This window comes from Ctenopharyngodon idella, chromosome 12 (assembly GCF_019924925.1).
Source record: "Ctenopharyngodon idella isolate HZGC_01 chromosome 12, HZGC01, whole genome shotgun sequence".
Lineage (NCBI taxonomy): Eukaryota > Metazoa > Chordata > Actinopteri > Cypriniformes > Xenocyprididae > Ctenopharyngodon > Ctenopharyngodon idella.
In genome coordinates this window covers 28138507-28151458 of record NC_067231.1, presented here as the reverse complement: position 1 = coordinate 28151458, position 12952 = coordinate 28138507, and the positions used below count along the sequence as shown (strand labels likewise).

The window sequence follows — 12952 nt, the reverse complement described above, 5'->3', positions numbered from 1 at the left end:
TTTTCAAAATAAACACTTTACTTTTTTTAAGAAACTGATTCTTTTATTAAAAAAGGACGCATTCAATTTATCAAAAAATGACTTTAAAGACATTTATAAAATTACAAAATGTTTCTATTTTAAATAAATGCTGTTCGTCAAACTTTATCAAAGAATAAAGAAAAAATATTTCCACACTTTTCACACAATCATTTTCTACTAAAAAATGCTTTAGAGCAGAAAAAAATCGGCATATTAGAATGATTTCTGAAGGATCATGTGACACTGAAGACTGGAGCTGAAAATTCAGCTTTGATCACAGGAATAAATTATATGTTAAAATATATTTCCCTAGAAAAATGTTTCACAATATTAGTTTTTACTGTATTTTTGATCAAATAAACGCAGCCTTGGTGAGCAAAAGAGACTTCTTTTAAAATTTAATAAAATAAAAAAACAGTTATTTTAATTTGTGATGATAATATTTCACCATATCAAATAAACGCAGCCTTCTTTTTAAACAGACTTCTTTCAATAACATTAAAAAAATGTAAAAAAGGGCCAAAACGTCTGAATAATAGTGTATTTGTTACTGTCAATTTGCTTTAAAAAAAATAAAATTTATTACATGATGTGCCAATTAGTTTATTAAATTAATCACACATCAGATTGGCTGAGAAATTAACCAAATGATAATTCCTGCGTCCCAATTTGCATTCTATCCGGCCCCATTTACACTAGTGCGTTTTTGTTTTAAAACGGCGTTTTAAAATGAAAACGATCCTCGTCTACACTGGCATTTCCACAGCGTTTTAGAAACGATCTCCGTCTCCACTACACGGCCGAAAACGCATGTCACATGACCATTCATGCGCACTGGGCATGCGCGTACAAGCGTAAACTAACTCAAATGGGGAAATTCTCTGAAGCTGTTTGCCAAGCTTTCGATTAAATTTAATATTTGAAATCACCAATGAAATCTGACAACAACTGTCTCATAAATTTTGTTTCTAAACGCTCGAATCATGACAAAAAACGGTATTTTTCAGGCTGGCTCAAACTAATCCGCATGCGCAGTCCTAAATGCGCGTCTCTTGTGTCTCATTTCGGAGGCGCGCGTCTGACTGTTTCTATAGAAACCGGAACTTCTAACGGCCGCTGCAGTGACGCGATGACTTTACCAATCAGCGATTGGCTCTTATTTAGAAGGCGGGACTTATTCCACCATATTGCGCGTTGCACTTTCTCCCATTCAAAACAATACGAGTGATGACGCGTCTTGTGTTATTCTATAGTCTTTGGTAGTATGTCCCAAAGCTTGCATGCTCTTCTGCAACACACTCAAAAGTATGTACTTTTTCTTCACAAAAACAGTACATACTTTTATGGCATAGTATTAGTAGGCGAATTGGGACGCAGCAATTGTGTTATCGTGAGAAAAGTGTTGAATAGACATTACAAAACGTAGGTTTAAAAAGAAATACATTTTATGTGACTCAGCATTAAATTTATTACACAAACTTTTAGGCTACAATGTGGCTATAACATTTTTTCTTTATTGTTTAACGTAAGAAGTGCAAGTGTTGTAGAGTAGCATAACAAAACGTGAGAGATAAAAAAAAATGAAAGGCTCTGAATATTTTCTGTAACCAAATTTAGATTTTGTAAACTGGTTTGACCAATTCTTTGAAAGGAACCAACTTAAAGATAATGGCTTGTTATCATCTCTTAAGAATGGCAAAGCAAAAACGGGAAGCGGAACAAACATGCTGTAATGGTATTTAGATTTCTTTTAAATACATAGAAAACATTTTGTCGATCCATGATTTTCTTTCCTTTGAATAGAATCTGTCAGTAAATAATCTTTGAAGCTGACATGGAAATGACTTCAAATGCTTTCAGAAATCTTTTTTAGCCCTCGTGTCTTTAATTAGGCATTGGATCTGTCCTTTCAGAGACTACAGAAGACAAAAGCACAAACACATTAATCTCTTAGAGATAAACAGGAGTCATGACCTGATGGGAAAGAACAGAAAATAGAATTCTTTTAAAGAAAAGAATGATGATGTTTGGGGTATTTTTGTTACGACACATCTGTAGAGAAAATACAATAAGATTATAATGTTTAAAAAGATGTCTATGTTTAAAGACTTTGAAAACAAGATGAACATTAATTTAAAGTAATTTACACCCTGAATTCCAGGTTTGGGCAAAACATTTTTAGTACTTAAAGTAGTATTTTTTTAGTATTTAAAAGGGGGTCAATGAGATTCAACAAGGATGCTTTAAGTTTATCAAAAGTGACAATAAAGACATTTATAACATTATAAAAGGTTTTTATTCCAAATAAATGCTGTTCTTTTGAACTTTATATTCATTCAAAAATGTATCACGATTTCCACAAAAATATGAAGCAGCACAACTGTTTTTAACATTGATAATAATCATAAATGTTTCTTGAGCATCAAATCAGCATATTAGAATGATTTCTGAAGGATCATGTGACACTGAAGACTGGAGTAATGATGCTGAAAATTTCAGCTTTGATCACTGGAATAAATTACATATGAACATATTCCGTTTTGAATGAATATTCATGAATATTTCATGAATAATCAATTTGTTGTCCAGCCCCAGAAATATTGCTCTGCTTATCTTCTGACATATGTTCCTTATATATCGAGCAATATTTCCTTGTTCTACCATTTCTATATTTTAATATATCTTGTGATAGTTTTGTCATCTCTGTGTGTTGTTTGTCAGGGGTCGGGTGATGGTGCGCGTGCGGTGCCCACCGGTCAGATTGAGGATGTGGAGTGTGGCCTGATCATCAGCAGTATCGGGTATAAGAGCATTCCTATCGACCCCACTGTGCCCTTTGACCCCCGAAAAGCCATCGTGCCTAATGACATGGGAAGAGTGCAGGACACAGCGGGTGAGAGGAATGTGGGAATGTGCGTTTGTCCATTGGCAGGTTCTTGAAACCAGAAACCACAAGGAAAGTTCTTACGTCAATATAATTCTTTTCCTTTTTTGCATGTTCTTACAAAAGCCGCATTGCTTAAGATTACAGTTATGGTTTCATTTTCCACCACAAATGCGGCTAAGAAGGGAGGCTTTTTTAGCAATGAAGCAGCAAAATATAGAGCAAAGGGCGTTACATTAGGTGAAATTGAATTCTTATGTATTTTATGATACTTGTGGAATGTAATTTTGTCTCTCAAACCTCTTCCCACAAGAGCAAATAATTTTGAGGTAATCTGTTTATCACTTTATTTTCCCACAAAATGATTTTGTTTAATAGCATGTGTGTGATAACTCTGCATTTCAGTCATTATATATTTAAAAAATGTTTGAATGTCACATCAAAACCAGCTTGTAATGTAGAGCTAAATTACTAATCTAATGTGCTATACAGCAAATCTCAACTGCTTGATTGTTATATTGTCAAAAAAAGTAAATTGTATTAAAGCCCAGAAATATATTAAAAGTTGGATATACAGCACATCCTACTTTACCAGCATACAATATACTTGCGTAAAGCAATATATGCTATATAGCAAATCTTTGCTGTGTGATTGTTTATATCATCGTAAAATTACTTTTTTCCTCACAATTGCAAGTTTACATCTCATAATTCTGGATTTATTTCTCAGAAATTATAAACTCGCAATTGTGAGTTATAAAGTCAGAATTGTGAAATCTAAAATCTGAGAAATAGTCGCAATTCTCAGAAATAAAGTCACAATTCTGAGAAATAAATTTGCAATTCTGAACAATAAAGTCTGAATTGCAAGATATCAAGTCAGAATTCTGAGAAATAAAGTTGCAATTCTAAGAAATAAAGTCGCAATTCTGAGAAATAAAGTCGCGATTCTGAGAAATAAATTTGCAATTTTGAGAAATAAAGTCGTGATTCTGAGAAATAAATTTGCAATTCTGAGAAATAAAGTCGCGATTCTGAGAAATAAATTTGCAATTCTGAGAAATAAATTTGCAATTCTGAGAAATAAAGTCGCGATTCTGAGAAATAAATTTGCAATTTTGAGAAATAAAGTCGTGATTCTGAGAAATAAATTTGCAATTCTGAGAAATAAAGTCGCGATTCTGAGAAATAAATTTGCAATTCTGAGAAATAAAGTTGCGATTCTGAGAAATAAATTTGCAATTCTGAGAAATAAAGTCGCGATTCTGAGAAATAAATTTGCAATTCTGAGAAATAAAGTTGCGATTCTGAGAAATAAATTTGCAATTCTGAGAAATAAAGTCGCGATTCTGAGAAATAAAGTTGCAATTTTGAGAAATAAAGTCGCGATTCTGAGAAATAAAGTTGCAATTCTGAGAAATAAAGTTGCGATTCTGAGAAATAAAGTTGCGATTCTGAGAAATAAAGTTGCAATTCTGAGAAATAAAGTCGCGATTCTGAGAAATAAAGTTGCAATTTTGAGAAATAAAGTCGCGATTCTGAGAAATAAATTTGCAATTCTGAGAAATAAAGTTGCGATTCTGAGAAATAAAGTCGCGATTCTGAGAAATAAATTTGCAACTCTGAGAAATAAAGTCGCAATTCTGAGAAATAGTCGCAATTCTGAAAAATAAAGTCTGAATTGCAAGATATCAAGTCACAATTCTTAGAAATAAATTTGCAATTCAGATAAAGTCGCAATTTTGAGAAATAAAGTCTGAATTGCGAGATAACTTGTAATTCTGAATTTTGTTCTAGCAATTGTGATATAAACTCGCAATTGCGAGTTATAAAGTCCAAATTGCAAGAAAGAAACTCAATTCTGAGAAAAAGTCAGCTCACAATTCTGACTTTTCTCGGAATTACGAGTTTATCCCCTGGTTTCACAGACGAGGCTTAGACTAAAATGCATGTTTGAGCTGTTTTAACTGAAAGTAACTTGTACTGACATACCTTAAAATATGTCAGTGACATTGTTTTGTCTCAAGATGCACACCAGTAATGTTTTTTTTTTTTTTTTTTCTAGTGTATGTTTATAAAACATACTTAAATATCCCAATTGACCTAATCCTGGCTTAGGCTAAGCCCTGTCTGTGAAACTGGGCCTATATCTTGCAAAATACTATAAATAAATTTGACTTAACTTGACTTGCCTAGATGTTAAAATAACTTCAGAAAACTATCCTGTGGTCAAGCACACCACAGTTTTGGTGGAAAAGGGGTCTTTGTGTTTGTGTGTAGACATTCATGGAGTGTATAATTGTAATTGTGTGTGTTCATTTTTGGCAGGCCTGTACTGCAGTGGCTGGGTGAAGCGGGGTCCCACCGGTGTGATCGCAACCACCATGAACGACAGTTTCGATACGGCACGTGTTTTAATACAGGATATGGAGGCAGGCAAACTGGATGTGTCAGTCAACAAACTGGGTGCACAAGCAATCACTGACCTTCTGCAAACACGAGGTGATGTTTACACAGACACGCTAGATACCAAAACCCAGTGAGATGCAGCATCCTAATTAAAGTGAAATGAATATGTGACTGATTAGGAGCACTCTAGGCAACGTGCATCATACAAATGCTGCTTCTTACAGGACTCATTACTGCCAGTAGTGTGCCATGAGACTGCTGCTAAATGAGAGATGTCATACTTTAATATGCATAAAAAACATAATTTTTAATGTTTTTTTTCCCTATTTATTGTGTAAAATAGTCAATTTTTCATTATTATAAATTTCGTAAGTATCAAATATCAAAACATATTATATTGCAGTGCCATGATTAAAAAAAATATGATTTTGAGAAGGTTTATAACATTATAAGAATAAATCATAATGTTTTGAGAATAATCTTGTCAAATTAGGAGATTAAAGGCATAATATTAAAGGCATAACAATATTAAGAGCAAAGGCAATTTTTTTTATTTTTTTTTTATATAAATGTTAATTTTAACATTTTTATTAGTTTTTAACCTGGCACTAAAATGCAAAGCAAAGGGATTTATACATTAAAATAAAATTAACACATTCATGCATTATTACATATTGTAGTTTTTTTTTTTTTAAATATTTTAATTTTTATGTTTTTATTACTTTGAACCTGGCACTAAATGCTGAGAGAAGGCATTTTTACATTAAAATAAAATTAATGCATTATTGAATACAATTTTTTTAGTTGTAATGTTTTTAAATTAAAATAAAATTAATACAAACTTTTTTTTCTTTTTTTTTTAAATATATATTTTCATTTTAATGTTTTTATTTTAACGTGGCACTAAAATGTTGAGCTAAGCAATTTGTACATTAAAATAATCAATGCATTAATACAAATTAAATTGTATTTTTTCATATTTTAATTTTAATTTTTGTATTTTAACAGCACTAAATTATGTGTCTCATTTTTGTTGTCTCACTTTTCTCATTTTTGTTGGCGCATATTCAGCTGCTGCATTTAGGGAGTCTGAATGTCTGATAAGTGACACTGTAATTTGTCCATTTTGGCAGCAATCTGTTGGTGCATTGTGTGAAATGCCCTTAGAAGGTAGAATGTGGAAAAATTATGATAGCTTTTTGGAACAACTTTTCCCGTAGAAGTGCATTGTTGATTCCTCAAGACTCATGCCCGTCTAAACAGATCACTAGGTTTACATTCCTGCTTCTGATTTTCTCTTTTACCTCCTGTCTTTTTACACACATGTATTTGCTGTTGCATCATTTGTATGTTTCTGGGGGTGTTGTGTGTTTGAACCACAGCCAGCAGGGGTTTGGAACAAAATTTAAATGACTGCCAAGTTTTGTCATGGAAAGTTTTTTTTTGTTCCAAGACTTCAAGTTGACTGCACAATCAAAACAATCATCATTAAAAAAGTTCATCATTTCTGTGTCAACAGGAGTCAGAACGGTGCTTTTTTCAGAATGGGAGAAGATTAATGCTGAGGAGGAGAAGAGAGGCAAATCCCTGGGAAAACCCAGGGAGAAACTTTTGGATATAGACGAGATGCTGAAGATAGCCTGGTCCTGATATCAGACCCGGTGGAGTCTGCAGAGCTGTCTGACATAACAGGAAGTCTGTTAATGTTTGAGATGTACTTGGCTAATTCACCCAAAAATAAAAACTGATGTTTCCAAACCTGAATGACTGACTTCTGTGGAACACAATAGAAGATGTTTGGCAGAATGTGCAAGCTGTTCCTCTCCATACAATGAAAAATTACAAATAATTATTGAAAATTTTATTTTAACGTGGCACTAAAATGTTGAGCTAAGCAATTTGTACGTTAAAATAATCAATGCATTAATACAAATTAAATTGTATTTTTTCATATTTTAATTTTAATTTTTGTATTTTAACAGCACTAAATGATGTGTCTCATTTTTATTGTGTCACTTGTCTCATTTTTGTTGGCGCATATTCAGCTGCTGCTTTTAGGGTGTGGGAATGTCTGATAAGCGACACTGTAATTTACACTGTAAAATTATGATAGCTTTTTCACCCAAAAATAAAAACTGATGTTTCCAAATCTGAATGACTTTCTTCTGTGGAACACAATAGAAGATGTTTGGCAGAATGTGTAAGCTGTTCCTCTCCATACAATGAAAAATTACAAATAATTATTGAAAATTTGGGTGTTTCTTACACCGCTACTTCACGAAGAATGTAACCTGGATAAGAGCAGAGCGTCATTATTATCAATTATATAAAAAAAACATTGTTAACTGTTTCAAAGTAGTAACATACTAACTATATATGTTGTTTGTATGTGTTTTATAACAGGGCCTCAACAGGGTGCGGGATTGTTTTGCACAATTTTAAACGTCCCTAAAAGTTCAGCAGTCGCAACGCATCATTTCCACACACACACATCTTAATTATATCACGTGGTGAAGGTATACTCAGATATGAATATATATAAAATAGTAATAATAATAAAATAATAATACACTTGCAACTTTGTGCTTAAAATGTGTCTAAAATGCAAAATAATAGTTAAAAATAGTTAAAAGTGAAAAAAAGTTGCATAGGGCCTACAGTATAAACAGCTTTTGAAAATGAAAACATTAAATTCAATAATAAATGTTACAAATATTTGTTGAATGCCATTTTATTTAACTTATCTTTTTATATTTATGTTGTTTTATGCTTTTGTAAAGTCATAATAGGCATATTGTTTTGAACTGCTTTTACAATGGTTACTATTAACAGTGTAATAGTTTTTTGGTGAACTGTATTAAAACCAGACCAAAAATGCTAATAATCAAACTAAATCATAATAATTATTAATGTAATAATAATAATAATAATATATATTTATATATATATATATATATATATATATAATATATTGTTTTTTAATTATTAGATAATAACAACTTAGATTTCTGCGATATTTGGCCATTCAAATAGGAAATGTTCCTGGTTTCCATTTCATTAATCTGGTCACCTTACCCTAAACTAGAGTGTTACCAAACTATCATATGACTTCAGAACACTGAGTAGCACATATTTATGGTACTTTTCTTGTGCATTGTTTTACTTATTTTGAGCTCAAGGCCTCCCTTTCACTTCTGTTTTATGAATAAGATCATGTGAGGAATTATGGTTTTTATGGTGAATTACGGATTTTATGGTTCGTGCCTTTAATGTTTAACAATTTCAATCTGTATTTAACAAGTAACCCAAGTTACTTAAAAGATTAGTTCACTTTAAAATGAACATTAGCCCAAGCTTTACTCACCCTCAAGCCATCCTACACATGTGGTTTCCAGTTAGCTTATTCACTGCCATTATAGCTTGGATGTATCAGGATATTTATTAATATAACTCTGATTGTGTTTATCAGAAAGAAGAAAGTCATATACACCTAGGATGGTTTGAGGGTGAGTAAATCTTGTGCTAATTTTCATTTTAAAGTGAACTAATCCTTTAAGTAACTTGGGTTACTTGTTAATGAATTATTTAGCTATGATGTCAGGACATGGACTTGTGATAATCACAATGATTTCCCTGAAGGACGACGGATGCACAGTGAAGTCAGACCAGTTTCCTGTTAGCTTATTCTTGCAGGAGTACAACAAATGAAACAAATGTTCTCACTTGAATGCACTGGACAAATGTTTACATAATAATATACAAACATTCTGTTTGCACACCTGATGTATTTTGTTGTTACGACTGTTGTCTTATCTTTTAGATTATAACACAGGTAATTAAATATAAATTAAGTTGTAGTAGTGACAGGTTTGTCAAATATGTTACTGGGCCACATATGTTTTTCTAGCTAGCGTTACGTCATAATTTTTTATTGCCTCTTTTTAGTGCTCCGATGGCGCCACCTCTGGCTTGGCTTCAGCCCTAACAAAACTGGAATGTGAAACACCTATAATAGAGCCAAGTTGTGTTCCTTTCATATCATAAGAAATAAACCTTTGTTCACAATCTCTCGCATAATCTGGCCCAAATTTCCCAAATTAATTTTGAGGCATTTATATTTTTTATGTAGTGTCAGATTTTTTTACAAAAACTAACACTAAATGCTAACACAACTAACACAAAATGTCCATGCCAAAAAACTGTCATAGAAATGTTATATATTAATATTTTTTTCCACTTTCACTGACTGTTTTTTTTATCAGCATCTCTTCTATTCATAATTACCAAACATTCATTAATTTTCAGAATTTTAACGCTTTACAAATCGGTTTCTTTACATCCTCGGCTTCTAATGCACCTGTGTGCTCACTGTCAGTGGGCAAAACTAGCTTCAGAGCTTCCTCTGCTGAGTAACGTCTCTTCAAACAATGAAATGATCAACCCCTCAAGCACCACATATTTATAGGTTTGGCTGTGAGGACACCTGTGTGAACTCAAACTTTGTATAAAATCTACCAGACTAAACAATCAGCATTTTCTTGTGGTGAAAACTAAAACAATGTGTTTAGGGGCTTCTGAACTTCTACTTCAAATTCAAGCATACCTTTTATCTCCGTACAAAAACAGTAACAAGTGAAAAAGTGCAATCGAGGGTTAAGATGCATGTTTGGTCGAAAAAGAAAAACCTCAAACCTTCTTTGACCTTTTTCATAGTTTTCACACGGCCCTATGACCCTGCCAAGGGTGTGACTCATACATGGAGTGGGATTTTTTGATTGCCAGTACAGTATAATTTCTTTCAAACTAATTACACACATTACATTTTCAGTAAACAATGCAAACTACACTGACATCCTTACCAACATACCCACACAATTATAGCTGCATTATTTTTCAATTGACTCTATAATATGCATAAGCAGAAAACACAAATAAAGCGAGTATTTCTTTTATATGCCAAATTTGAAAATATGGCACAATCTAGTAAAAAATGGTAAAAAAGTAAAATTTGAAGCCTTGCCGATAGAATGAATGCCTATTTGCAAATATTGTATCATTTTATAGTCAAATGGCCCTGGGTTAAAAAATTGCAGTTTTAATGTGGACATTTTTGTCCTTAAGGTCCTGAGTGTGAGTATTTTTTGTACGGAGGGTAAAATTGATTTTTTGAAGGAAATGAGGGTAAAATATTACAATTCCAATAAAAATAAACACCTGAGCCAAAATTCATGGAGTTGGCATTAACAAAGGCACACTTATAACAAAAAACAAAACTGAAATGGACAAAAATGTCCATAAGGTTGCAAGAGAAGGCAGACTAGAGAATGTTGCGACTGATGTCACTGCCATCACACGATAGGCTGAGAGGTGCCGCACATGATTAAGTTAGCCGTTACGCTTTCTCCAATGGTAAGAGATACAGACCCTCTCATCTCCTTATAATATTCAATCTCTGGCCCAACCCTGTTCCTGGAGATCTACCTACCTGCAAAGTTTAGTTCCAACCCTGATAAAACACACCTGAATCAGCTAATTAAGATCTCCAGGAGCACTTGATAATTACAGACAGGTGTGTTGAGCAGGGCTGGAGCTGAACTCTGCAGGAAGGCAGATCTCCAGAAACAGGGTTGGGCACCCCTGGCCTACAGGTGCATCTCCATAAATTAGAATGTCGTGGAAAAGTTCATTTATTTCAGTAATTCAACTCAAATTGTGGAACTCGTGTATTAAATAAATTCAATGCACACAGACTGAAGTACTTCAAGTCTTCGGTTCTTTTAATTGTGATGATTTTGGCTAACATTTAACAAAAACCCACCAATTCACTGTCTCAATAAATTAGAATACTTCATAAGATCAATAAAAAATATATATATTTTAAACAGAAGACGTCTGTGTGTGGTGGCTCTTGATGCACTGACCCCAGCTTCAGTCCACTCCTTTTGAAGCTCTCCTAAGTTCTTAAATTGGCTTCGCCTGACAGTCCTCTCAAGCCTGCGGTCATTCTTTTCACTTGCACACTTTTTCCTTCCAGTCAACTTTCCATGAATATGCTTTGGCACAGCACTCTGCGAACAGCCAGCTCTTTCACTCTCTGTGGCTTACCCTTATTATAGAGGGTCTTAATGAGCGTCTTCTGGACAACTGTCAAGTCAGCAGACTTCCCCATGACTGCTGTTGGGGTTACTGACCTAAACCCAGTATTTATACCCTGAGAATCATTTAATAGAACTTGAAATTAAATATTCTAATAATTTGAGATACTGATTTTTTTATTTTGATACTTGAACTTTTTCATGATATTCTAATTGAGATGCGCCTATACCTTTTTATTCACCTAGTGGATGAAAACAAAGCACAGAACAATAACATGAAACCATTGTATGTTAATTATAAACTTGTTATTGTTTCACATCAAACGGTTCTTGAGGTGTGACATTGTAGAGACTAATTATAGGTAAGTCTGTCTGAGTAATAAACCACTTTGCAAGCTGAAAATCTGCAGGAAATAGAAATTATAGTTGACTGATATCCAGGCAGTTGATACACAAAGAGCTGACACTGAAATTGATATTAATAGTGGAATTATTGTTACATTTACAAAACAGTTAACTATTTTATTAGCTTTTTTTTTTTTTTGGGTAACACTTTAAAATAAGGTCCCATTAGTTAACATGCAACTAACATTGACAATGAGCAATACATTTGGTACAGTATTTATTAACTGTTATTAACGTTAGTTAAAAATACAACTGTTCATTGTTAGTTCATGTTAATATTTACATAAACTGACAGATTTAAAGTCCCCCTGTAGTCTATAATTTTATCCCCTAAAACTCATCTATAATCACCAAAATGACATACTTAAACGTTTTTTTTTTTTTCCTGTGAATAAAATTCTTCATGTCTTAAAATAGATTTAACTTAATTCTACACCCTTGCTATGAATATGCTAATTAGCCCCGCCTCCACTCAGATCAACTTACTGAGGTAAACGCTGCACAAAGGTATCACTTTTTACAACATCGGGCACATAACAGTAATTAATATGATTAGCCTTTTGCTTGACTATGTTATCAAACAGCTAATAATGTGTTGCTAATGTTACACAATTTACCATGTTCCTGTTCGCCATCTCAGAGTCAGACAGCTGCCTTCTAGAAGTATCCAGAAACACTTTGAACTCAGAATGTCAGTAGAGAGAGGCATATATTCTATCATAACGTCGTAATATACATCACCCACCCATTATATTGCTAAATCTACCCGATTTTTCATATCAACAGAAAAATATACCAGGATAACTTGGCTTCTCTCGAGTTCTGCTAGTTCGCTGGTAATGATGAAATGCTAAATCCCGCCGGCACGTTGACGTGATTGGTTACAAAGTAGTTTGTGACGTCAGAAACACCAACGATTTTAAACCGCGTTTTTGAGACAGTCTTTAGATCAATGCAGTTTTAAAGAGAAATTACTCAGAAATGGTGCTGACTGATGAATTTGCACATGGTTTGTCTTAAAGCATATTAAAAACACCACATAGACATATAAACAACATTAAAAACTTGATTTTCACCACAGGGGGGACTTGACTAATGTATTAGTAAGTGTTGAAATTAGCTTTAACTAAGTTTATTA

At 33.1% G+C, this 12952-nt stretch overlaps 1 protein-coding gene across 3 annotated transcripts in view; it reads left to right on the top strand.

The window, feature by feature from the left end:
- fdxr (ferredoxin reductase) overlaps window positions 1-7463 on the top strand; it is a 24478-nt gene extending 17015 nt beyond the window's left edge. For all 3 annotated transcript variants that reach the window (XM_051913779.1, XM_051913778.1, XM_051913780.1), the window contains 3 exons: window positions 2743-2914; window positions 5234-5407; window positions 6834-7463. In XM_051913779.1, the coding sequence (XP_051769739.1) occupies window positions 2743-2914; window positions 5234-5407; window positions 6834-6964 (477 nt within the window). In that variant the 3' untranslated portion in view covers window positions 6965-7463. The remainder of the gene's footprint in view (window positions 1-2742; window positions 2915-5233; window positions 5408-6833) is intronic.
- Window positions 7464-12952: the final 5489 nt, after the last annotated feature.